At 43.6% G+C, this 23785-nt stretch overlaps 1 protein-coding gene across 8 annotated transcripts in view; it reads left to right on the forward strand.

The window, feature by feature from the left end:
* Positions 1 to 23785, forward strand: part of KIAA1328 (KIAA1328 ortholog) — a 285325-nt gene that overhangs the window by 163433 nt on the left and 98107 nt on the right. For all 8 annotated transcript variants that reach the window (XR_012158833.1, XM_073343417.1, XM_073343413.1 and 5 more), the window contains one exon: positions 21915 to 22597. Coding sequence is in view for 7 of the 8 variants with exons in the window: in XM_073343417.1 (XP_073199518.1) it covers positions 21915 to 22597 (683 nt within the window). In the remaining variant the exon portion in view is untranslated. The remainder of the gene's footprint in view (positions 1 to 21914; positions 22598 to 23785) is intronic.

Genomic DNA, 23785 nt, shown 5'->3' on the forward strand with positions numbered 1-23785 from the left:
CTAAACCTCCCCCACTGCAACTTGAGACCATTACTCCTCGTTCTGTCATCTGCTACCATTGAGAACAGTCTAGAGCCATCCTCTTTGGAACCCGCTTTCAGGTAGTTGAAAGCAGCTATCAAATCCCCCCTCATTCTTCTCTTCTGCAGACTAAACAATCCCAGCTCCCTCAGCCTCTCCTCATAACTCATGTGTTCCAGTCCCCTAATCATTTTTGTTGCCCTTCGCTGGACTCTCTCCAATTTATCCACATCCTTCTTGAAGTGTGGGGCCCAAAACTGGACACAGTACTCCAGATGAGGCCTCACCAATGTCGAATAGAGGGGAACGATCATGTCCCTCGATCTGCTCGCTATGCCCCTACTTATACATCCCAAAATGCCATTGGCCTTCTTGGCTTCTTCATTGGCCTTCAAGGTTACAAGGACAAACCATCCCAATGAGTCGAAAGAATACTAAATATGGCAGGCAACCAGCTTGGCTTAATGGTGAAATCCTAGCGGATCTTAAACATAAAAAAGAAGCTTACAAGAAGTGGAAGGTTGGACATATGACCAGGGAAGAGTATAAAAATATTGCTCGGGCATGTAGGAATGTTATCAGGAGGACCAAATCGCACCTGGAGCTGCAGCTAGCCAGAGATGTCAAGAGTAACAAGAAGGGTTTCTTCAGGTATGTTGGCAACAAGAAGAAAGCCAAGGAATGTGTGGGCCCCTTACTGAATGAGGGAGGCAACCTAGTGACAGAGGATGTGGAAAAAGCTAATGTACTCAATGCTTTTTTTGCCTCTGTTTTCGCTAACAAGGTCAGCTCCCAGACTGCTGCGCTGGGCATCACAAAATGGGGAAGAGATGGCCAGCCCTCTGTGGAGATAGAGGTGGTTAGGGACTATTTAGAAAAGCTGGACGTGCACAAGTCCATGGGGCCGGACGAGTTGCATCCGAGAATGCTGAAGGAACTGGCGGCTGTGATTGCAGAGCCATTGGCCATTATCTTTGAAAACTCGTGGCGAACCGGGGAAGTCCCGGATGACTGGAAAAAGGCTAATGTAGTGCCAATCTTTAAAAAAGGGAAGAAGGAGGATCCTGGGAACTACAGGCCAGTCAGCCTCACTTCAGTCCCTGGAAAAACCATGGAGCAGGTCCTCAAAGAATCAATCCTGAAGCACTTGCATGAGAGGAAAGTGATCAGGAACAGCCAGCATGGATTCACCAAGGGAAGGTCATGCCTGACTAATCTAATCGCCTTTTATGATGAGATTACTGGTTCTGTGGATGAAGGGAAAGCAGTGGATGTATTGTTTCTTGACTTTAGCAAAGCTTTTGACACGGTCTCCCACAGTAGTCTTGTCAGCAAGTTAAGGAAGTATGGGCTGGATGAATGCACTATAAGGTGGGTAGAAAGCTGGCTAGATTGTCGGGCTCAACGGGTAGTGATCAATGGCTCCATATCTAGTTGGCAGCCGGTATCAAGTGGAGTACCCCAAGGGTCGGTCCTGGGGCCGGTTTTGTTCAATATCTTCATAAATGATCTGGAGGATGGTGTGGATTGCACTCTCAGCAAATTTGCGGATGATACTAAACTGGGAGGAGTGGTAGATACGCTGGAGGGGAGGGATAGGATACAGAAGGACCTAGACAAATTGGAGGATTGGGCCAAAAGAAATCTGATGAGGTTCAATAAGGATAAGTGCAGCGTCCTGCACTTAGGACGGAAGAACCCAATGCACAGCTACAGACTAGGGACCGAATGGCTAGGCAGCAGTTCTGCGGAAAAGGACCTAGGGGTGACAGTGGACGAGAAGCTGGATATGAGTCAGCAGTGTGCCCTTGTTGCCAAGAAGGCCAATGGCATTTTGGGATGTATAAGTAGGGGCATAGCGAGCAGATCGAGGGACGTGATCGTTCCCCTCTATTCGACATTGGTGAGGCCTCATCTGGAGTACTGTGTCCAGTTTTGGGCCCCACACTTCAAGAAGGATGTGGATAAATTGGAGAGAGTCCAGCGAAGGGCAACAAAAATGATTAGGGGACTGGAACACATGAGTTATGAGGAGAGGCTGAGGGAGCTGGGATTGTTTAGCCTGCAGAAGAGAAGAATGAGGGGGGGATTTGATAGCTGCTTTCAACTACCTGAAAGCGGGTTCCAAAGAGGATGGCTCTAGACTGTTCTCAATGGTAGCAGATGACAGAACGAGGAGTAATGGTCTCAAGTTGATTGGTTTAGATTGGATATTAGGAAAAACTTTTTCACTAAGAGGGTGGTGAACCACTGGAATGCGTTACCTAGGGAGGTGGTAGAATCTCCTTCCTTAGAGGTTTTTAAGGTCAGGCTTGACAAAGCCCTGGCTGGGATGATTTAACTGGGAATTGGTCCTGCTTTGAGCAGGGGGTTGGACTAGATGACCTTCTGGGGTCCCTTCCAACCCTGATATTCTATGATTCTATGATTCACTACAAAAGGTTCTCCCCCCTTCCCGGCTCTCCTCGTGGTAATAGCTCACCTTACCTGATCACTCTCGTTACAGTGTGTATGGTAACACCCATTGTTTCATGTTCACTGTGTATATAAATCTCCGCACTGTACTTTCCACAGTATGCATCCGATGAAGTGAGCTGTAGCTCACGAAAGCTTATGCTCACATAAATTTGTTAGTCTCTAAGGTGCCACAAGTCTTCCTTTTCTTTTTGCGGATACAGACTAACACGCCTGCTACTCTGGAACCTATTAATATTTTTAAAACCTTTTGAGATCTGCATGCATGGGAATTTAGGGTGAAATTTTTCAACCGCTCTCAGTAGTGTGGTTTGACTTTGCTCCCAATGGTGTTAATAAGATTTTTACCATTGACTTCAATAGGAGCTGAATTAGACCAGTGTGGAGCACTTTTGAAATTCCCTACCTCAAAGCATTATTATTCTCTACTGAATCGTGAGCCCAAGAACTGCTGCAGTGCAACTCTTGTGACAAGGTATAAAAAATAATTTAAAATGCAATTTAAAATCTAGCCTAAAATAACTTCTGAATTCAGGAATGGATTTTTCATACTTTGGCAAGCTATGGTAAGAACAAGTCAAAAAGTCAAAGGGCAACAAAAATGATTAGGGGTATGGAACGGCTTCTGTGTGAAGAAAGATTAATAAAAGTGGGACTTTTCAGCTTGGAAAAGAGATGGCTAATGGGAAATATGATTGAAGTCTATAAAATGATGACTGGTGTAGAGAAAGTAGATAAGGAAGTGTTTACTACTTCTCATAACACAAGAACTAGGGGTCACCGAATGAAATTAACAGGCAGCAGGTTTAAAACAAATAAAAGGAAGTATTTCTTCACACAACACAAAGTCAGCCTGTGGAACTCCTTGCTAGCGGATGTTGTGAAGGCCAAGACCATAACAGGGTTCAAAAAAGAACTAGATAAATTCATGGAGGACAGGTCCATCAATGGCTATTAGCCATGATGGGCAGGAATAGTGTCTATAGCCTCTGTTTACCAGAAGCTGGGAATGAGTGAGAGGGGATGAATCACTTGATGATTACCTGTTCTGTTCATTCCCTCTGGGGCACCTGGCACTGGCCACTGTCAGAAGACAGGACACTCGGCTAGATGGACCTTTCGTCTGACCCAGCAGAGCCATTCTTATGTTCTAAGTCTTGCATCATTAGTTCAGTCCATACTAGATGTCATAAATATAAAGGGAAGGGTAAACCCCTTTAAAATCCCTCCTGGCCAGAGGAAAACTCCTCTCACTTGTAAAGGGTTAAGAAGCTAAAGGTAACCTCGCTGGCACCTGACCAAAATGACCAATGAGGAGACAAGATACTTTCAAAAGCTGGGAGGAGGGAGAGAAACAAAGGGTCTGTGTCTGTCTATATGCTGCTTTTGCCGGGGATAGACCAGGAATGGAGTCTTAGAACTTTTAGTAAGTAATCTAGCTAAGTATGCGTTAGATTATGATTTCTTTAAATGGCTGAGAAAAGAATTGTGCTGAATAGAATGACTATTTCTGTTTGTGTGTCTTTTTCTAACTTCAGGTTTTGCCTAGAGGGATTCTCTATGTTTTGAATCTAATTACCCTGTAAGGTATCTACCATCCTGATTTTACAGGGATGAATTCCTTTACTTCTGTTTACTTCTATTTCTATTAAAAGTCTTCTTGTAAGAAAACTGAATGCTTTTTCATTGTTCTCAGATCCAAGGGTTTGGGTCTGTGGTCACCTATGCAAATTGGTGAGGATTTTTACCAAACCTTTCCCAGGAAGTGGGGTGCAAGGGTTGGGAGGATTTTGGGGGGAAAGACGTGTCCAAACTACGTTTCCCAGTAAACCCAGTTAGAGTTTGGTGGTGGCAGTGGTTATTCCAAGGACAAAGGATAAAATTAATTTGTACCTTAGGGAAGTTTTAACCTAAGCTGATAAAAGTAAGCTTAGGAGGTTTTCATGCAGGTCCCCACATCTGTACCCTAGAGTTCAGAGTGGGGAAGGAACCTTGACACTAGAACATAGTGGCATCTTTAAAGATAGACTAAGGAAGCAGCCACCCAGGTCGTTGCATCTAGAGTTGTGCCTTTGGAAAGTTCTGGCACGCCCAATGAGTTAGTAGCAAACTGTTCTCTTAGTGTGAAGTTTTGGTGCTTGCTTCCAAAAGAGTTATGGGCACTGGTGCCTTTTGAAAGGTCTGTGTCCCTGAACTGATTACACCATCCCAAATCCTTTGTGCTGTCCCCTTCAACATGCTCACAAAATGTGCCTGTGTAGAGGATTTTGGACCATGGATGGAAACAAAAGGTGGCACTGGTGCATTCTGAACTGTCTGGGAACTAGAGACATTAGTAGTCACACATGACAAAGTTAAAACTGGGCACCATTTTAGAGTACGGGCCAGGTGCACTGCTGGGTTCAGTGGGTTGGTGGCAGGTGAGTGGTGAGCAATATGGGTGTGACGCTTTTCATAGTTACCCAAGGAGTCCTAGGTGAATTACTACCCCCCGTACAGTGGGAGGAGCCTTGTCTGTGCCCCACCATTCTCCCCAGCCACTGGCTCCTGGCAGCACCGGTGCTCCCTCCGGGCTCTGCAAGCCCAGCTCTTTCCCTCTGTAGACTCTCAATTTACACACGCCACTTTGTTAACACTCGAGTGCTCAGTTCTCTATCTTCTGATCACCCACAATGTACACTGATCCCTGGTGTTCATGGAAACACCTCAGTTCAACACTCTTCTTAGCACAAGGCACTTAGGTTGTTAGTAAAACCAGACTGAAGTTTATTTAATTGAGTTTGGGGTAAAGATTTTAATAAAAGCAAGTATAAGGGTTTGGAAATCCAAGGTTACAGTTAAAAGAAAAACATAAACCACAGTCTATAGTCTACACTTGTTAACAAGTTACTTTCCTGTGTAGCAAGGTATTTCTCACTACTGGTTAGTTCTTGCAGCGCTTGTCTGGTTCAGAGAGCTGTGATCCACTGTTCATGAGACAACTCCCACTGACAGTCATTCCTCTGTAATTGATAACCACTTGGGCCATTTGTTCTCATGTACAGTCACAGACTATTGTTTCTTAGCCTGGGGGGGCCCTGTTCTGAGAACTCTCCTGGGGTTCATTGGCCTATGTAAATCTCCAGCCTGCATTGAGTCCAGGCACTAAACATAGGTGGTCTCCACGGATGTTCATTGTTTTCATGTTGATTGGGTCAGCTTGCAGATTTCCCCCCTCCTCAGGTGATAGGTTTCACTTCTAACAGATTTGGAGCATAATATCCTGCATATTACAGAGCTCTAAAATTGTTTCCAATACAAACATCTCACAATAACAATGACAATCAGTTGGTTCTTAGCTTTTGGCAGAGACCACATACGATCCCCTTTGGTGCAATATTAAGAAGATGGTTGGGAACAGGTAATATGCCTATGTCTGCCTGTGTTACAATGGAGATGCCAAATTTGGTCATTACCTAGTCATGCCTGTACTTCTAGTGTCAGCCACAGTGCAGGTTATAGAAATAATGTAAATTAAGGTTATGAATTTTCTTTAGTGATCTTTGAGTGATGGATCTTGCTAACCATTCATTTAAACCCTTTACACCAGCCACTTTTTCAGAGGGCATCACAAAATATACGGCCTGCTAATCAATCTTATTGATATTGGCTCATACAGTTGTCGCAATATCCACCATTCTGCATACACAACGCAGTCTAAAACATCTTGCGACTGCTTCTGCCTCTGCTGTGGACTGATTATAATCAAGAAGTGCCAATCGAAAATATGTTTTGTGCATTCGGATATTTACACACCTCGGGCATTTTTATGTGTGTATATGCTGCAGTAGAGGGTTACCATGCAGCCCGTAAAATAAACAGGCACATGCAGCCATCCCCAGAGAAAAGTCTGCATGCTCCATTCACAGGCTTGTAGATATCTTTGAACCGGAGCTATTACTTATAAATTCTCTTCCTGTTTAAGCCAGACTGAATTCCTGCACAATCCTGAAGTAAATATTTCCTACTGCCATAGTGCCTGCCAAATGTCTCATTAAATAGTTGTATGCACTAATTGATGAGCTACTTACAAGGAAAGACTGGAGGGGGAGCTAAATTCTGGAGTCTTCATCTCCAAGAGTGTACCAGTGGTAGAACTCTGCTAGCTCTGTCCAGCAAAGGCTATCGTGTTAGCCATTCAGACTCATCCAGAGCAGTGTCATTGCAACTCACTTCGCCGCCGCCTACCCACACATGCACTTTTACTATTTGAAGTTTCTAGTGTATGCAGATGTTTCCTGTGCTTCTGTCATCACAGTACTGGCGCGTTTTTAGTTGGCATTCTGTCTTCAGTTGTGTATCACATCAGGAGTGTTCAGCTTTGGATTCCAGGCATTCCTTTACCTTCTCCCTTCTTATCTGAGGAAGAAGCTCCTGGTCACTTAGACTTTGGAGCATTAAAACCGTAGCATTTTCCTGGAATACAGCATATATACTTCTTTTTCAAGTGCACGCAGCTGTGTGTGCCGCTTCGGGGTGTGTGTGTGGAGAACTTTGCCTAGTAGCACCCATAGGAGACCACACTTGCGCCTCGTGCTCATAGCTTCTCTCCCGTCTGTATGGGTCACCGCTGCCACAGCACCCCTTGGTTCCTTCTTACCACTCATGGCTGGAGTCAGAGCTCTGTGTGGTTCCTAACCTCACAACCTCTCTCTTTCTTAGTCATTTTTTCTAGTTGTATGTAGTTAATCAGTACCCCTCGTATAGTGTTAGTTCAATTTAGTGTTAGTTAGCTGTGGTTTAAGTAATTCCCTGGTGATGCCCTCACCAGGATCTAAACATTGTTCATCAAATGGGGGAGCGATCCCCAATAATAATCCGCACATGCGGTGCTGCTTGTGCTTAGGTGACGCCCATATCGAGGAGTGGTGTTCTGCTTGTGAGTCACCTCAGGGGAATACTTGGCTACATCTACTAGAAGAAGAAGAAGAAGAAGAAACTGTTACTTACTGTAAGTGTGGTTCTTCAAGATGTGATGCAGACGTATTCCATGACCCACCGTATATCCGCTCTGCACAGGAGTCAAGTCTCTGGGTGTTTGGTGAGAAGGAACTGAGGGGAGTTGGGGGGGCGCTGCCTCATAGCCTGTCCCCTGGCTATATGAGCACGAGGCGTGAGCGCTGCCTCCTATGGATACTGCTAGGCAAAATTCTCCAGTTGGGCGTGTACACACCTAAATGGAATACATGTCTGTATTGTGTCTCAAAGAATCACAATAGCCATTTCTTTTAAGTCCACAGGGAGGTCAAGTACCACATTTCCAATTTAACTGGTTGCAAGAGCTTTGTCACTGTTCCTTTGCTTAGCCCGTACTCAGAGGGCTGGGCTGTGCATGGTCCCTCCACCCATACACTATCCTTTGCCTAGCTAATTTAGTGCCTAGCAATCAAGCTCTGATGAGTTAGTCTTGATCCCATCCTCATTCCAAAATATTTTAGTGTCTTTGTAAAATAAAAAGTGCACTTAAAAAGTTTTACTTTTTTTTGTATGAAACTCTTTGACACTGACACAATGAGTCAGCCTGTCTTTAACAGAATTGCACTGAAATGTCTGCCTCCATGCGATGCATGTTGTTATTCCTTGGCATAATCGGTACTTGAAGGGCAGAATAGAGGTCAATCAGATGGAGCCACAGGGGCGCCGAAAGCTAGCCTCAGGATACTCCCTACAAATGTAAGATCAAAAGGGCAGCCACATGAAAATTGCTGTTTACTTTTTATGAATTATTTCCCAGACACTGGATCATTAACAGAATCTAAATGCTGATTGGCTCTATTGCAAAGACATTTCCTGCTAGAATGCACTCACTTGGGTACAGCTTTCCTATTTATTTTTTTCTTTAAACTGGGGGATTCTCTCCAGGTTTGTCTTTGTGGATTTCTCTCCTATGTAAATAGCTTTCTACTTTTACCTGTTTCTCTAAAACAAAATCCTTCTGAGTCTGCACGTGTTGCTATTTAGAAGACTTCAGTCTTCCTGGTAGCTTCTGATTCTATGATTATTTTCATGGCAAAGAGCTCTCTCAGTCCGTAACATGTATCCAAATCCAAAGGAATCTGCAGGGGACTCCTGCCTTTTGGAGCAAGTTGGACTTTTTGGTGAGGTGGGTTTTCCGAATGTACATTGATTGCCATTTAAAATTCTGCATTGGGAAAAACTCATGTCAGATATCACTGAGATGTGTATGTGTTGGCAAATGCTGATGTTTTAATGTCAAGTGCAATAGTAACCTTCACACACCAACTTCTGTCTGCTCATATCCCGTAGGTGTTTGGTTTCTATTTAATCACAGTAAAAATGGCTATTTAGAGAGGTCATGGTGCATCTTCCCTTTTGTTTTGTGTTTTGGTCAGAGAGCACAGCTTTGGACCAAATTATGATTGAATTCTGAAGAGCCCAGTAGTAGGTAAGAAGGCCCGGAGCCCATAATATGTTAGATCTGCAATACCAAGTGCAAATGTGGGTTTTTTGTTTTTTTAAGATAATATGAAAAAAGTGAGCTTGCAGGAGTAGATCTGCACATATTTAACACCATTACCATCTACTGAAAAGTTAATTTTGCTGCCCATACTCCATGCTACTGGGTTTAATGTGCAATCATCAGATGCTGCCTAGGATTTGAACATTGACACAATCAGGTCTAGGAAGGTAGCCAAAGCAAAATGCCTTACAACTAGTTTGATTCACTATTTGGACATATTCTATGACATTTTCCAGCTCTTCTTTTCCTATACTGGTAGATACCAATCCACCCTACCCCACAGCCTCATGTGCCATTGAATAACTCATGAAGGGGCCAAAAGGGAAATTAGAGCTGGGGTTGGAGCTAGGAGTACCATGGAACAGAGGTGAGATATGTTGGTCTATCTCCCTTGGAGTAACCAGAGAGTTACTCTGGTTACTCCTTTATGCATAGATGGGTTTTCACTTATTTGGTACATCCTCTTGTTACAGCCATCATTACTCATATTCTGGCATTCATTTGAATAACTACAACCATCCAGATTCTAATTCATTTTAAACAGGACTTTCCCACTCCAGCTGTCCTTCCTGCTATCTCATTGAACCTCAGGAAGCATCTAAATCCTTGAAGTGCAATTAAAATGCAGTCTTTGAACAGGTGCAAAAGGAAGCCCATGCATGGGGCAATAGTTCGTCTTCCTATCATAGTCAGTGACTGAGGAGTGTGAAGTATACCTCTTTCCTAATGGTTATCATATGAACTCTTCCCTTTCTCCCTGGAGTCTTACCTTTAAAGATAGATTGCTTCTGGGGCTAGATTAGAATACCAGGTAAGAGAGGGAAAAGATACTAGGTGGTGAATAGCATATCCAACCTACTATCTGTTCTTCTACAGTTCAAATTAGGGACCTATTCTGTATTGTCAGTGTCACAGACCCACTTTTTTTGGTCTGTCCTAATTTTGTTTAAAAGAACATTGCTAAGGACTTTAATGTGTTTTAGATTCAGTGCTGGTAAATTATGCTAAAATCCCTAAGGGAGCCAAAATAACTTATTAAAACCTTGCAAATGTTTTTGACTGCGGCATTCTATTATTTTCTATTCCGGCAGTAGCACAAAGCCCCTGCTGCTGATGGGCGGAGGAACACAAACCTCCAGGGCCCATTAGACTTAACTTGTTTACTGCATTGATATCTATATGTTAAATGACAAGAGAGTTCAGGTTATTGAATAATTTAAAATTCAGCTCTAATTGGTGTCATATGACCTGGAAAAGGCCATGGATGACGCCAGGAGCATGCTGTGAAATTCTTATAAATAATTCATAAATTAGATCATTCATTTGCCTGGATGTCTTGTTAAATGCAGAAGTTTGTAAGTAATAACTGATGATATAACACCTGTAAGTATTTAGTTCATATGCTGGAAGGTAATCTACCTTGATGATCTTCTAGCAAAACCTGCCAGAGTATGAGAGTTAATTGCACTAGGGAAAATGCACTCCATTTATTTGGGATGGGGCTTTGGCAAAGCGTACACTGCAGATGTTGCATTACGCATTCTCTATAGCTAGACAACTGTTCTGTGTATGCCTATGTTAAAAATGCAGCTCATCATTCTTCTGCCCTTATTTCACATGAACTCCAAATGCACTGGGAAATAGTAGTGACCTGCTCTGCTCACAAATAGTATAGTTTTTGAAATATTTATCTAGGTCTTGAACTACTGATTCCTCAATAAAATAAAGGGCAGGAGTAAAAAATTGAAGTCAGAAGAATGTGATTTTCAGTTTTTATAATGTTGGCAGCACATTGAATGTTAATAGTTAGACCTGGTGCTGTCAAGATTAGTGTGGTGGCACATTTTCCATTATGCAAGCAGGTTCTGTATGGTTCTGTTTTGCAAAGCAAACATGTTTGCTTAATTTTAATGGTCAGACATCAAATTGCCCTGTATTGCTAGCATTGTGGCTTAATAGGCACTCTACTCACAATATCTTCAGAGACTGAATTTAAAGGGATCTTTAGCTCTCAATCCTGGTTTTGTATTATTTTTTCTTAGTGCACTGTATTATTGATGACTGCTTTATTAGCAAACTTAAGGACAGTCGGCTCATCTAGAACGGTAATGTGATTTTTGAGAAGACTAGTTGCATACAGTACTTGCAAATCTAGAGAGAGGGCAGTATGTTTGTTGTGAATAATGATGCATGCTAAAGGAGCCTGCCAGCAAAGGCTCAAATGCCATTGAGAGTCCAGGTTTCTTGTGCATCCAACTTTCCAGTACAAACACTGCGAGCAAAGAGAACTAAAAAAGTTAATTGTAGCATACTTTTGTAATAGCTTAAATAGAAGGTGTATAGTTACAGACCTAGTCAAGCTCCCCCTTGCTGGACACTCACCAGGCTGCTGTTTGGATACAAACACTGGATCCATGTGCTTTTAAACTCCTTTCTGTCTAGATCTGCGTAGGTTCCAGTCATGGGTTTTTTCTTTGACCACTAGGCTCGCTCCCTGCACATAGTCTGTCTGGTACCCCTTCTCAGAAGTGAGACCCCACAATCCAGCTGACCTAGGCCCCAAGACCAGTGCGGAACCTCCCAAGACTCCTCAATAACTTAGACACACCCTCCCAAGAGCTCCATCCGCATGCGTACTCTAATTTATAGTTTAACCCTTCAGGAACATGGGATAGTTGAAGCCAATAAGACAGACTTTTTGCAGAAGAATTTCTATACCAATCACTCTTTACTTTAGACAGCACAAGAGATGTATAGATCCATGAAACAGCTATACTCAGTTCTCTCTTCCTCTGTCAGAGTTCTCACCACTCGTGAGTGGGGTTTTTTCGGTCTTGGTTGGTGTTGTCTGGGGTCCCCGGGTCCCCTCTGCTGGACCACATTCCTCCAGTTAAGTTTTCTCTTCCTGTTCTGGTTGTTGAGAGAAAGCTGCTCTCTGATCAGCCCTCAGCCTTTTATAATTTCCAGTTCCCACTACTATGGATCCTCCTGATCACCCTCAAGTCCCCATCCCTCCTACCCCTCAATTAATCAAGATCTTCCATCGGGTGCTCTTCTGTTCAGTTACCATCCACCTGGAGTCCATACTTGGAAAACTGGTTTTACCTAACATTGTTCTTCGAAGGCAAGTCCCATTCTGTTGTTGATGGTCTTTAATGACCATCTCCTTCAGAGGCAGACACCCAGGTACTGGTGCCCCTTTAACACAAGCAGTATGATAGCCATAAGGCATATACATACAGAGTTCAAGAAATGAAATAAGAATTCATTCATAGATGGGTTCCACAAACCATCATAGGTGTTCTTTTGCAGTCATATATCATTGCCTATCCATAGCTCTACCTTTGTGGCCAGTTTGTGTCTCAATCCCACCTGTGGAATCCCACTGAGTTCAATAGGATTACACATGAAAAATACAGCCTTCCTGGCATCCACACATCATTTCTTTGAATATGGACCATTTGTATTATGCACTTGAATATAGCAATTGTAATCATACATCATTCATGAGGAACACAGCACTTTATCTCCAGCTAGGAAAATAGGCAACTAACCTTTTAAGTTATCTCCCATATCTATCATAGGTATTAATGCAGACAATCATCATACGATCAAAGCACTTTATAATGATTCATCTTAGACTTTTTGTAATAGAGATTTTAATAAAAGATTGTGCAATGAAAAGAAAAGAAAAGGTAAAGCTGGACTTCAGTAGATCTTACTCATTTATTTCAAAACTATCATTTTGTACATTCTTCTAGGGAAATTCTTTCTTAATAACAATTTCAGAGAGTAGTTCCTTTACAAGACTTTATACAGTAGCTAAACTGTGTCTGTAGTTAAAAAAGAGACTGTGTTAAAATGGCACCAGTTTCTTACCCACACCTGTTTTCTGGGGCGTGTTTAGAATAATTTCTATTTTAGTGACAAAAATAAGTGTTTATTACTTTTCATCCCTGCTAGCACTGCAGAGGTGACGCCGCTGAAGGAGTAGAGTATGAGCAAGAGTCTCTTCTGGCTCTCATTTCAACAACGTACTTGTTAATTTCATTCCAGTTTCAGAATCTGTATCATAAAGTGTATGTCAGTTATGTTAGTAATGTGTGCCAGTGGCACTCTTCAAGATACCATCCTGTGTAGCAGCACTCGTTTTGGCTGTCTGTAAGGTTCTCTTAATCTTCAAGTAGTATCCCTACGGGTGCTCCACTTCAGGTGTGCATATGCTTCCAATTAGAGATTTTTGTTAGTAGTGTCCATTCGGCCCGAACATGTGCCCTACACATCCTCATGCCCCGCTCTAAGGCTGTGCAGACGAATCGGCCCCAGTCCCTTCTCCACTGCCTTGCCCTGAGACGGACCTGTAGCCTGTCCGCTTCCAGCGTGCCTTGTCCTATTAGAATCTTTTTCTTAGTGTTAGTTTATCTTAATAAGTTGTTAGTTTAGTTTTTAGTCATAGGAATGCCTCCCCTCCCTTCTCTCATTAGGGAGACTTGCCTTCCTCGGGAGAGCATTCCTGGCTCTCCAGGCTTCAAACGTTGCCTCACTTGCCACGAGTCTATCACGGTTATTGTTGGCCACTTCAAGGTCATCCATTGCCTAGGAGAGTTGCACATTCCCCAGGAGTGTAACTTCTGTTTAGCCCTGAAATCTAGGTACAGAGAGAACTTGGAGATCAAGTTGAGGCATCTGATGATCAAGCGCTCCGTTCGCCGTGCATCAGAGTACACCCATTGCTGGGCAAATGTATTGCCCCTTCGGTCCTGGCCGAACACTCTCCCAAGAAGGAGAAGGCTTCATAGTCCTCTAAAAGACCTAGAAAGAGGGTCTCTGACTCACCTTGTAAGGAGTCTGCTCCAAAGAGACCTCGGTCTCCTGCAAAGTCAATGGTCTCAAAATAGTTGATTTCTAGATCCAGTACTGTGGAGGCTGCACGTTCCTCCAGTACCACCAGGGCCAGAAGCTCCTCCAAGAGCAAAAACAGCTCTGAGCAAGCCTTGGGATGGACCAAGCATGACAGGGACGGCAAGGAGGCACATTCCTCCAGACAGGTCCCGTCAGATGCACCTCTACCACTGGTACCACGTAAATCGAAACATCTACGTCTGACATCCTCCTTGGAGCATTCTAACCCTCAGTACCATCTACTTCCAGACAAGTTATCACATTGGTACCAACATACCCAGTACTCAAAGGACTTAACTGTAGCGGAGGAATCGCAGTGTCAATTGATCATGGCATCAAGGGTCCCTCAGTACTGAGAGTAGTACAGTCTCTGGACTCTCATTTATCACTGGTACCACCCAATTCACCACCATTATCAGCTGGGGCTTCTCCACTGCTCTTTGCGGGGGAGGGTGAAGGGGACCTCCATTCAGCCTCTCCAAACCACCCTTATAGGAATCCTTTCTGCGTGCGCCACAGAGATAGAGAGGAATCTAGGACAAGACATCACAAGTGGTGAGAGCAACACTGGGTGCTACCCCTCCTCTGTATGGACCCTCCCCCCTCTCCCCACAATGGTCATATTGGGATTCCCTGGCTGCTTACCAACAGCGATGGTCAAGGGCTCTGAACCTAGCCAACAAGGATGAGAGGGGGAGACTATCTCTACCACCTCAGACCATTCCCCAGCAGAGGGAGACATTTCAGGAACAGGAAGCTAGAGCAGATGAGGAGACTACTTCTCAAACCACTGCCTTCTCATCGTCCCTGATGAATCAGTAATGCCTCTTCCACTCTCTATGGCTGATGACTTTAAGCAATTCCAAGACCACATCAAGTGCATGGCAGACTCCCTTAAGATACCACTCAAAGAGGTCAGGGAATTGCAACACAAGTTATTGGATACCCTTTAACTGGCAATATCGGAGTCACCTTTTCAATTAATGAGGTGATCTTGGATTCTGTGAGGGGGGGTTGGCAAATCCTGCAACAGAGACACCAACTTGCAAGAGTTGGGAGCAGGACAATGCCCTGTCACAATGGAGTGCAGTGGAATATCCGAGCTTTCAGTTATAAAGTGCTTGAAGTAATGTTCTTATCCACTCGTAACACTGCAGAGTCCTGTTCAGTGTGGGGCATCTCTACTGAATAGGTAGACTCTGTGCCCACAAACCATCGAGGACTCGTACCTTGAGGAGAAGGTTCTTTATGTTGGGATGAAGCACTTGAGAGTAAAGATGAGGGAAGCTTGGAACAAGTTGACAATGGAAACTGGTAAGGATACCACACCTATCTTTGCCACATAGGCACTATCTGGATAACCTTGTCCTTCCTGATCTTGTTCATTGCTTTTAGAATCAGAGGTGCTAGGGAAAAATATGTAATACAGGCCCTTCATATCTCCAAAAGATGGCTGAAGGTTGTGTGAGCAGGCCCGGAGTGGATGTTCTGACAGCATAGCAATGTGAAAGGCACCTCAGGCTAGAGAATTAAGGGAAGACAGCTGTTCAACAGTCCAGATTGTACCCTAGGGAATGTCACAGGTATCATTCGAGTTTCATCTGAACCAGACCATACAGTTACCTGGTTTATTTTCCCCAAAACCACGCAACTCGGGATGGGAAGTTTTCTTCCATACTTAAGATGACAGGGCCAAATTATTCTGGAAATCTCCTAGATTATTTGTCTTCATTGCAGACAGATATAATGGGTCCACTATTTCTACCCAGAGACTATCAAGGTGGATTTTGAGGTGTGTTATCGCTTGCTGTGAGATTGCTAACACCCAGCCTCCTGCTAGGATTCTGGCTATCTCTGAGGTCACAGTCAACTTCTATGGCCTTACTTAAGGACACTGTAGTACCTGAAATCTGCAGGACGGCTGTGTGGTCTCCAATACATACTTTCTCCAAACACTTTGGACACTTCCTTGGTCCGTGCCCCTAAATCTGAGATGTCAGTGAGCAGCTCTGACTTCTGTACTAGACTCTATACCAAAGCTACCTCCTCCTGGGGATACTGTTCAAAAGTCACCTGACATCGAGTGCCCATAGGGACACTGCTTGAAGAAGGAAAGGTTACTCACCTTGTACAGTAGTTCTTGGAGATGTGGGTCACTATGAGTACTCAACTACCCACTCTCTTTAGTTGGACTTAGTGATAGAGAAGAAACTGAGGGCAGTTGACCCACACAGTCCTGCATAGCCTCAGTGCAAGGCACGAGGATTTGTAGGGCACAGTTCGCAGGTTGAATGGACAGCCAATGGAAATTTCTGATTGAAGGTGCATGGGGTGTATGCACACCTAAAGTGGAGCACCCATAGGGGGACACATCTTGAAGAACTACAGTTACTACACAGGGTGGGTAACCTTTCCATTTCACTTTTCTGCATACTCTACCCAATTAATAGTCTCCTCTGTCTATTTCAGAAAACTTCTAAAAACCCACTTATGGAGTCATGCTTAGGATACAGCGTGTAATCACCATATCACGACGTGTGTTTCTTTTCTTTGTCTTCTAATGTATCATATTGATTAATTTCATTAAAGACAGGCACTGTGGGTGAAATTGAAGTCAATGGGTGTAGGATTTCACCTGTATAAATATATAGAAGGTACTAGTTTGTTCTTCAATCATAAGACCGCTAGAATAGTGACTTTGGGGAAAATACACTGTTTTTACATAGGAAAAAACTCCCTTTGAAGTCAATGGGGATTTGACCTACATAGGGACTGCAAGATCTGATTTTATGTTCTGTGACGGGGTCGGGCCAGATGGCTACAGGAGAGTAATAGAAGACAGATATATTAGCCCCAGGTTAAGTAGGTCCCTTTTCCCTGGGTAAGGTAACAGGGAAGGTTCCAGGACAATCAGGAACCTTCTGGAGACAAGACAGACAGGCTGATTAGAACACCTGCAGCCAATCAAGAAGCTGTTAGAATCAATTGAGGCAGGCTAATCAGGGCACTTGGATTTAAAAAGGAGCTCACTTCAGTTTGTGGTGCGCGTGTAAGGAGTTGGGAGCAAGAGGTGCTGGGAGCAAGAGGCACTAGGAGCCGAGAGTGAGAACGCGGACTGTTGGAGGACTGAGGAGTGGAAGCATTATCAGACACCAGGAGGAAGGTCCTATGGTGAGGATAAAGAAGGTGTTGGGAGGAGGCCATGGGGAAGTAGCCCAGGGAGTTGTAGCTCTCGCGCAGCTGTTCCAGGAGGCACTCTGGACAGCTAAATTCCACAGGGCCCTGGGCTGGAACCCGGAGTAGAGGGCGGGCCCGGGTGCTCCCCAAACCTCCCATCTCCTGGTCAGACACAGGAGGAGTCAACCTGGACTGTGGATTCATAAAAACGGCCAAGCTGAGGGCTGCTGTGAAGCTCCAAGGAGAGCAAATCCGCCAATAAGCGCAAGACCCACTAAGGTAGAGGAGGAACTTTGTCACATTCCTGATTTCACATGCTCCCCTACAATAATTGCCACACTTGCAGCATTATGTAAATAACAATATGTCCACCGTATCAGTACTGCAGAGCACATCCACAGCTTGTTTTTAAGAGAATTTTGTAGAAATTGCAGACTGTCTGAGTGAGCTGCAACTCATTTGTGTGTGTGTGTGTGTGAGAGAGAGAGAGAGAGAGAGATGTTGTAGGGCTCAGTATTTGTTTATACTTTATCCTGACTCCCTCAGCAGAAATTACAAGGATTGCAAAAAGAGATTCATAGTGCTTCCGCACGTTTTCCTATCTAGCTTTTACAACATTATGTGAACTGATTTTAGTGTAGATTTATTTCTGTGTGGCAGTTTCACATTGGATCAAATCATATTAACGCCATATATCACAAGCAGCAGTTTACCTTTTGTTTGTTTACATTTTAGCTAAAGGAAGATATGTCTTTAAATAACATACAGAAAGAATGGGAGAGCTCCCGAAATGGGGGAAGCACATCTGTTCCATCACAGCCCATCGTGGCTCCCATGTGTGCCACAGGCAATATCTGTTTTAAACTCATCTAATAAAAGACCCAATTCCTTATGTTCACAATGCAGTAGTGAATGTGTCTTAGAATCTTCTTCCTCTTTCCCTTTGTCGCCTTGTCCTGCCCATCACAGATTGTTCATCGTATGCCCTGGCCTCATAATCCAACTCAGATGTGGATGTCACTCTAGTTTTTAAACAGTTGGCGCCATTCTGCTATAGTTTTCATTTTAAACATTAACAGAAAATAACATAACTTGCCAAGTTGTTGCTTGATTCCCCCTCCCCATCCCACCCCAAATCAGTTAATTTATCTTACAGGGTTGACTTTGAGTGGCCTTTAAAGCCATGTGAAACTGGAACCGAGACTTCCACCTAATACTACAATCTCCATCCTCTAGAGAAATTAAAAAAACACCACTTGCATTCCGTGATATTAATGAGACGTGCCCCCCCACCCCCCCTGCCCCACAACCATACTGTAACTGTGAAATAATGTTAAAGTTTCTCAGGCTTGTTATGAAGTATTTAAATGTCAGTGCCATTTCTGAGACCATCAGGGCAGATTTAATGGTGACCAAGGTCAACAAATGCTAACTGGGACCTCCCTTTTAGGGCCTCAAGGGACTTTTAATCGAGTCTCAGTCATGAAGTTAATTTGCAGTGTGGGCCTTTATCCTTAAATCTGCTCCTGGCAATTATTCTATACCATCCCTGTTCATGTGCTGAGGTTTCTTAACAAACTTTGGTCCCTTTAGTCAATAAAACAAACTGGTAAAATAAGGAACTCTTGGGGATTTTATTTTTAGGGATCCCCTATTTTTTTCCTTTTCCACTTGGCTTAAAGACTTAAGGAGGGTTGGATATGGTGGTTCTTAGAGCCCGTCAAAACCTCAGAGCTATGGCCAGGGGGATCAATGGAGTGCAAATGCACGCACTCCGAGCTTTGGTCCTGAGGAGTTTGGGAACCAACCCAACTTGCAGTCTTTTTTCCCCAAGAGTGCCCTAAACTTGGTAAGGTGAGAAGTGAGATGTTACTCCTTAGGGAATTCTGTGCCAAAAAATTAAATATTCTGCGCACAATATTTTAAAATTCTGCATATTTGTCAAAATAACACAATATAATCATACCATTTTAAATGATTTGCTGACAAGTATTTTGAAATAAATTACCAAAATAATTGAAAATGGTGTGATTATATTGTTATTGTTTGTGTTGTTTTGATAATTAATATATGCACAACTTTGCAGAATATTAAATTTTTAATTTTTTGGTGCAGAATTCCCTCAAGAGTACCAAGGTTCTGTGTGGCGCAATCTGGGTGCGGGCAGCTCGGTGGGGGTCCTGGGTCCAGCGGGGAATCTGGATGCACAGGGGCTTGGTGCGGGGTTCTAGGTGTAGGGGGAATGGGACTCTGCAGGGGAGTCCAGGTGAAGGTGGTTAGGGCTCAGTGGGGAGGGCTGGGGGAGTGGAGCTTGGTGGAGTGGGGGGTCAGGGTGCAGCTGGTTGGAGCTCAGTGGGGTGGGGGTCCAGATGTGGGGGGCTCCTGATGCAGAAGGTGAGGCTTGGCAGGGTGGAGGTTTGGGGGGCTCAGTGGGGGCTTCTGGGTGCAGGGGACTCCTGATGTGGAGGAGCTCAGTGGGGGGGATTCCAGGTGTGTGGGTGGGCTCACTGTACAAGGAGCTGCTCCCCATCTGCCTAACCCCGTGCATCCAGACCTCCCCACACCCAACAGCCCCCCCTGCTGAACCAATCCCCACCCCCTCTCCAAGCCTCTCACACACACCCACACCCATGGTGCAGAGCTTGCTGCAGCCAGGGGAAGTTTCTGGGGCTTGATCTGACCCAGCCTCAGATGGAAGGGGGAGGGGGGCCTCAATCCCTCTCCCCCCAAGCTGGGACTAACATCCCTGGGCAGCCAGAGCCTCCCGAGACCCCCCTACCACCAGTGATTTACCTTCTCCCCCTTCTCCCCGCCCCCCAGCTGCCCAAACAGATGTGTCTGAGCTGTCCAGCTGCCAGGGAGGGGGTGAGTGAGTATTGGTGCAGCTTCTCTTTGCTTCCCCGATTTCTGCAAGGAAGCAAAGGGAATCTGTGAGGAGGGGGGGGAAAGGGGGGGCATTTTTCTGCTGTGCCACAATTGCGAGGAATTTACCCGGGAGTAGATGTATAACAGGTAGCTACAGGATTATTTTATGGTCTTTTCTCTCATATCCCTTAACATCTTGCACCCCATCTTTTATTTGTTGCCAGAAATCTCTTTCTGTGTGGTATTTAATTTAGATTATAAAGTCTTTGGGACATGGGAGTGTGTTTTTATTTGTCTGTAAAATCATCATGCACAGCGATGGCACTAAACAAATAACAAACAACTCTGATTGCCTTCTGGCAACATGTTGAAATTCTGGTAGGTTGCCCTCCTGGCCCCTCTGATTTCTGAAATATTTTAATGTCCTGCACTTTTCACCCAGTCCTAGCATCAGATTTTCCTTGTACGTTTAGTGCTGACACTAATGCAGATGCCTCCAACTCATTGGGTTTCATGGGGCACAACGTGGCATAAGTGGCTTTCAATCATATGGTGAAGAGTAAATTTTTGTAAAAACAAAACTGAAAATAATCATATATCAATATTTAGGGGATAATCTACATTATTTTATTTTCTCTGAGACCTGCAAGAAACTCACAAGGAAGGAGCTGAGGGGCAGTCAAATAGAGTTGATACGTTGGTTTATATAAAGAATGTAAATAATGCATACAAAAACTGTACATAGTTGGATTAGATTCCTCTCCAACACTTTGTATGTTGCTTGCATTCTTAAATCTAAGATCTTTGGGGCAGTGATTGTCTTCCAGTGCATATGGACAGCAGCTAATCCATTGTGTGTGCTACCAGAATACAAATTGTAATTTTCTGTCCATCAGTGACCACCAAATTTCAGCTTGCTTGCTGCTGCTAACGTGGTTTATCTTTAACAAACCTGGCTTCTGCAATTAAACACAGTTAAATCTTTGAGAAAGAGCCTGAGGGCTGAAACAGAGTTTAAATGCAATATGTTACTGAAATTAACGCACACAACTAGGAAAAGATCTATGAGTGAGTGATTCACTGCTGTTCTGATGTGCATAGCAACGCAAATGCTTAACTGCCGAGACAAACCGCAGTGCAAGGATACTCCAGGATATAAGCAGGATTCTGATGTCCCTTACATAACAGCCATGAGTATAACACACCCACTACGAGTTCACTTTTCATTGGGATGACAAATGTGAATTACAACCGCTTTCTTTCTGCAGAGTTTTATCAGAGTATAATCACTTGCCCAACTTAATTGAAAAATCACTTACATTTATAGCTGAATTTAAACATGTTTTTTTATTTAAATGACAGCTTTTGAAGTAGAACTATATTTTACGGAAAGTGGTTGGTTTTATCTGTGTTTCTGTAAAGACATTTCAAAAACTCTCATCAAATTTCCGGTGGTAAGTAATATCCCATTCAGTGCAAGGTGAAATGTTTTACATCAAATCTCCTGCTGTGTAATGGCCAATCAAAGAGTATTTATAGTGGCTGAATGGATTTTTTGGCTTGGCATTCAAAATTAAACATTTTCATATATTAACATTTAATGTTTTTTGCCACTCTTCTAGTGATTTTATGTAACCCTAGATACTCACAACTACTTGGTACTCTGAAGCTACTTGTTTATGCTGAGGATCCTGCAGACAGTAGTTTCATATTTATTGTACTTGTGTAGACTGATTGAAATGTAGATTTGATAGCAGGCTTATCTCTGCCTTTTGATCAACATTATAGGAGTCTTGCTAGATGTCCATCAGCACAATACATCGAATCTCCCAGTACTCGTATGACAACTTTACTCTGTGAACTGAGGATGAGAAGCAAATTTTGCTAAGGAACAATACCATTTAACATTCTATGTTAAATTTTGAAAGATGATAGCTTGTTTCTCTTATCGTAGGTATCCAACAAGAAGAGTCCGTGCCAGCTAGCACCTTTGGAACTGGATGGTTCTTATCTAAGTATAGCTAGACCGCAAACGTTATACAAGAACAATAAAGCATCACAGTCTGGAAGTTCAGCCCTGTTTTCAGCACCTCTGCACTGTAGAAATAATCATGCTCATGGGACCACAGCCCAGTACAACCAACAGGAGGTTCTCAATGAATGTCCAGCAGAAAATGGCTTGCACAGAAAATGTAACAACATGATGCTGTCAGCAAAGGAAAGGGGCCCATACCACACACAAATGGCTCCTGATGTGGGCCAGAGAATGAGTGAATTTCCGAACACTTGTCCTCACCAAATGAGTCATTGGGCTTCTAGGCAGCCAGGAAGCTTGGAGAACATTCAGGATAGCCAAAAGGTCAGCCATGCACCCAAAAGACATTCTGGGCCGCTTCATGAAACCTGTGATTACTCTAGGCTTTCTCGTGTTTCTGGGATGAATGACAGTGTGGACTCTGGATCAAAAGAAACAGAGCGTAGTAAAAGGCTGTCTGAGGAAAGAAGACAGCAGCTTCTGCTGCAGAAAATGGAGCTGGAAGTTGAAAAGGAACGTCTCCAGCATTTGCTTGCTAAACAGGAAGCAAAACTACTTCTGAAGCAGCAACAGCTACACAAATCCAGGCTGGATTACAATAGGTGAGTTTGTGAGGTTTACAGATAGAGGATAGTTGTTAGTGTATGACGAATTTCTGTGGTACCAAACATTTACATGGAGCATTGAGAAACACAGAGTAAGACATGCTCTGTGCCCTGAAGAACTTGGAATTTAAACTAGACAATACTATAACCACGAGACTAGACATGGGACAACAGTTAAGGTAAAGAAGAGTGTGAGGACTGTTGGTCTAGAATAAGATAGGAAAATTGGTGGAAGAAATTATCTTTGAGGGGGGACTTAAAAGAGGAGAGAGTGCGTTAGTGGGCTAGAACAAGGAGTGCAAGGTGTAGGAACAGCATTACAGAAGGTGCCAAAACCATGAGTGGGAGAAAGAGACAGAGTGAGCAGTAAAGTTAATGTGCTAGATAAAACAAAGGAAGCAGGAAGAGGAGTAGAGGGGAATGAGAGCTGTTTGTATATAGACTTGAGTGCTGATGCTTTACTCAGCTGTACAGACATAAGAGAAGATGTGGTTCTTTGCTCAAGGGACTATGATGTAAATCAGATTCGGACAATACAAACACACAAAACCCCAACTGAGAGTCCAGTCTTGAATTCTGGGTTGTGTTTGATGAAAGGTTACCTGAAAAAAGTGGGTTTAAAGAGAGATTTAAACAGGGGGGTTGTTTTAAGGGAGGTAAAGAAGAGAGGCCCTAGAGAGTGAGGGGCCCCATGGAAAATAAGTGGAAAGAAGATACAAGAGAGGTTGTTGGGCTGAAGCATGGGAGGTGCTTAAGCAGTGGAAGGGTTAGTGGGGAGGAGGAAATAAGAACAGGGATGTAGACAGGTCAGAATTGTGCAGTGTCTTGAGTTGAAATGAGGTGCTTTCACTGGATGTAGAAGGTGAGAGCTTGCCCTGGAAAATATTTGTGCAAGGGTTTGACAGAGTGGTAGGAGGGGAAGACAGATTTAGCAACCACATTTTATATAAACTGGCAGCGAGGAGAGGATAGAGGAGATGTATTGAAACCACAGAAGTAGTTGCCCTAGAAAGAGGAGATATAACTCAGTTGAATACAAGCATTTTAGTGGAAGGGAGAGGGAAGAATGGATGGAGTTTAGCAGTCTTGTAAAGGAAACAGCAAGAGGATTTGATGAGAGCTTTGATGTAGATATTATTTTAAAAGTGTCACTGACAAGGGGATCCCACAAGATTCTGAATTACA

Source organism: Lepidochelys kempii, chromosome 5 (assembly GCF_965140265.1).
Source record: "Lepidochelys kempii isolate rLepKem1 chromosome 5, rLepKem1.hap2, whole genome shotgun sequence".
Taxonomy (NCBI): domain Eukaryota; kingdom Metazoa; phylum Chordata; order Testudines; family Cheloniidae; genus Lepidochelys; species Lepidochelys kempii.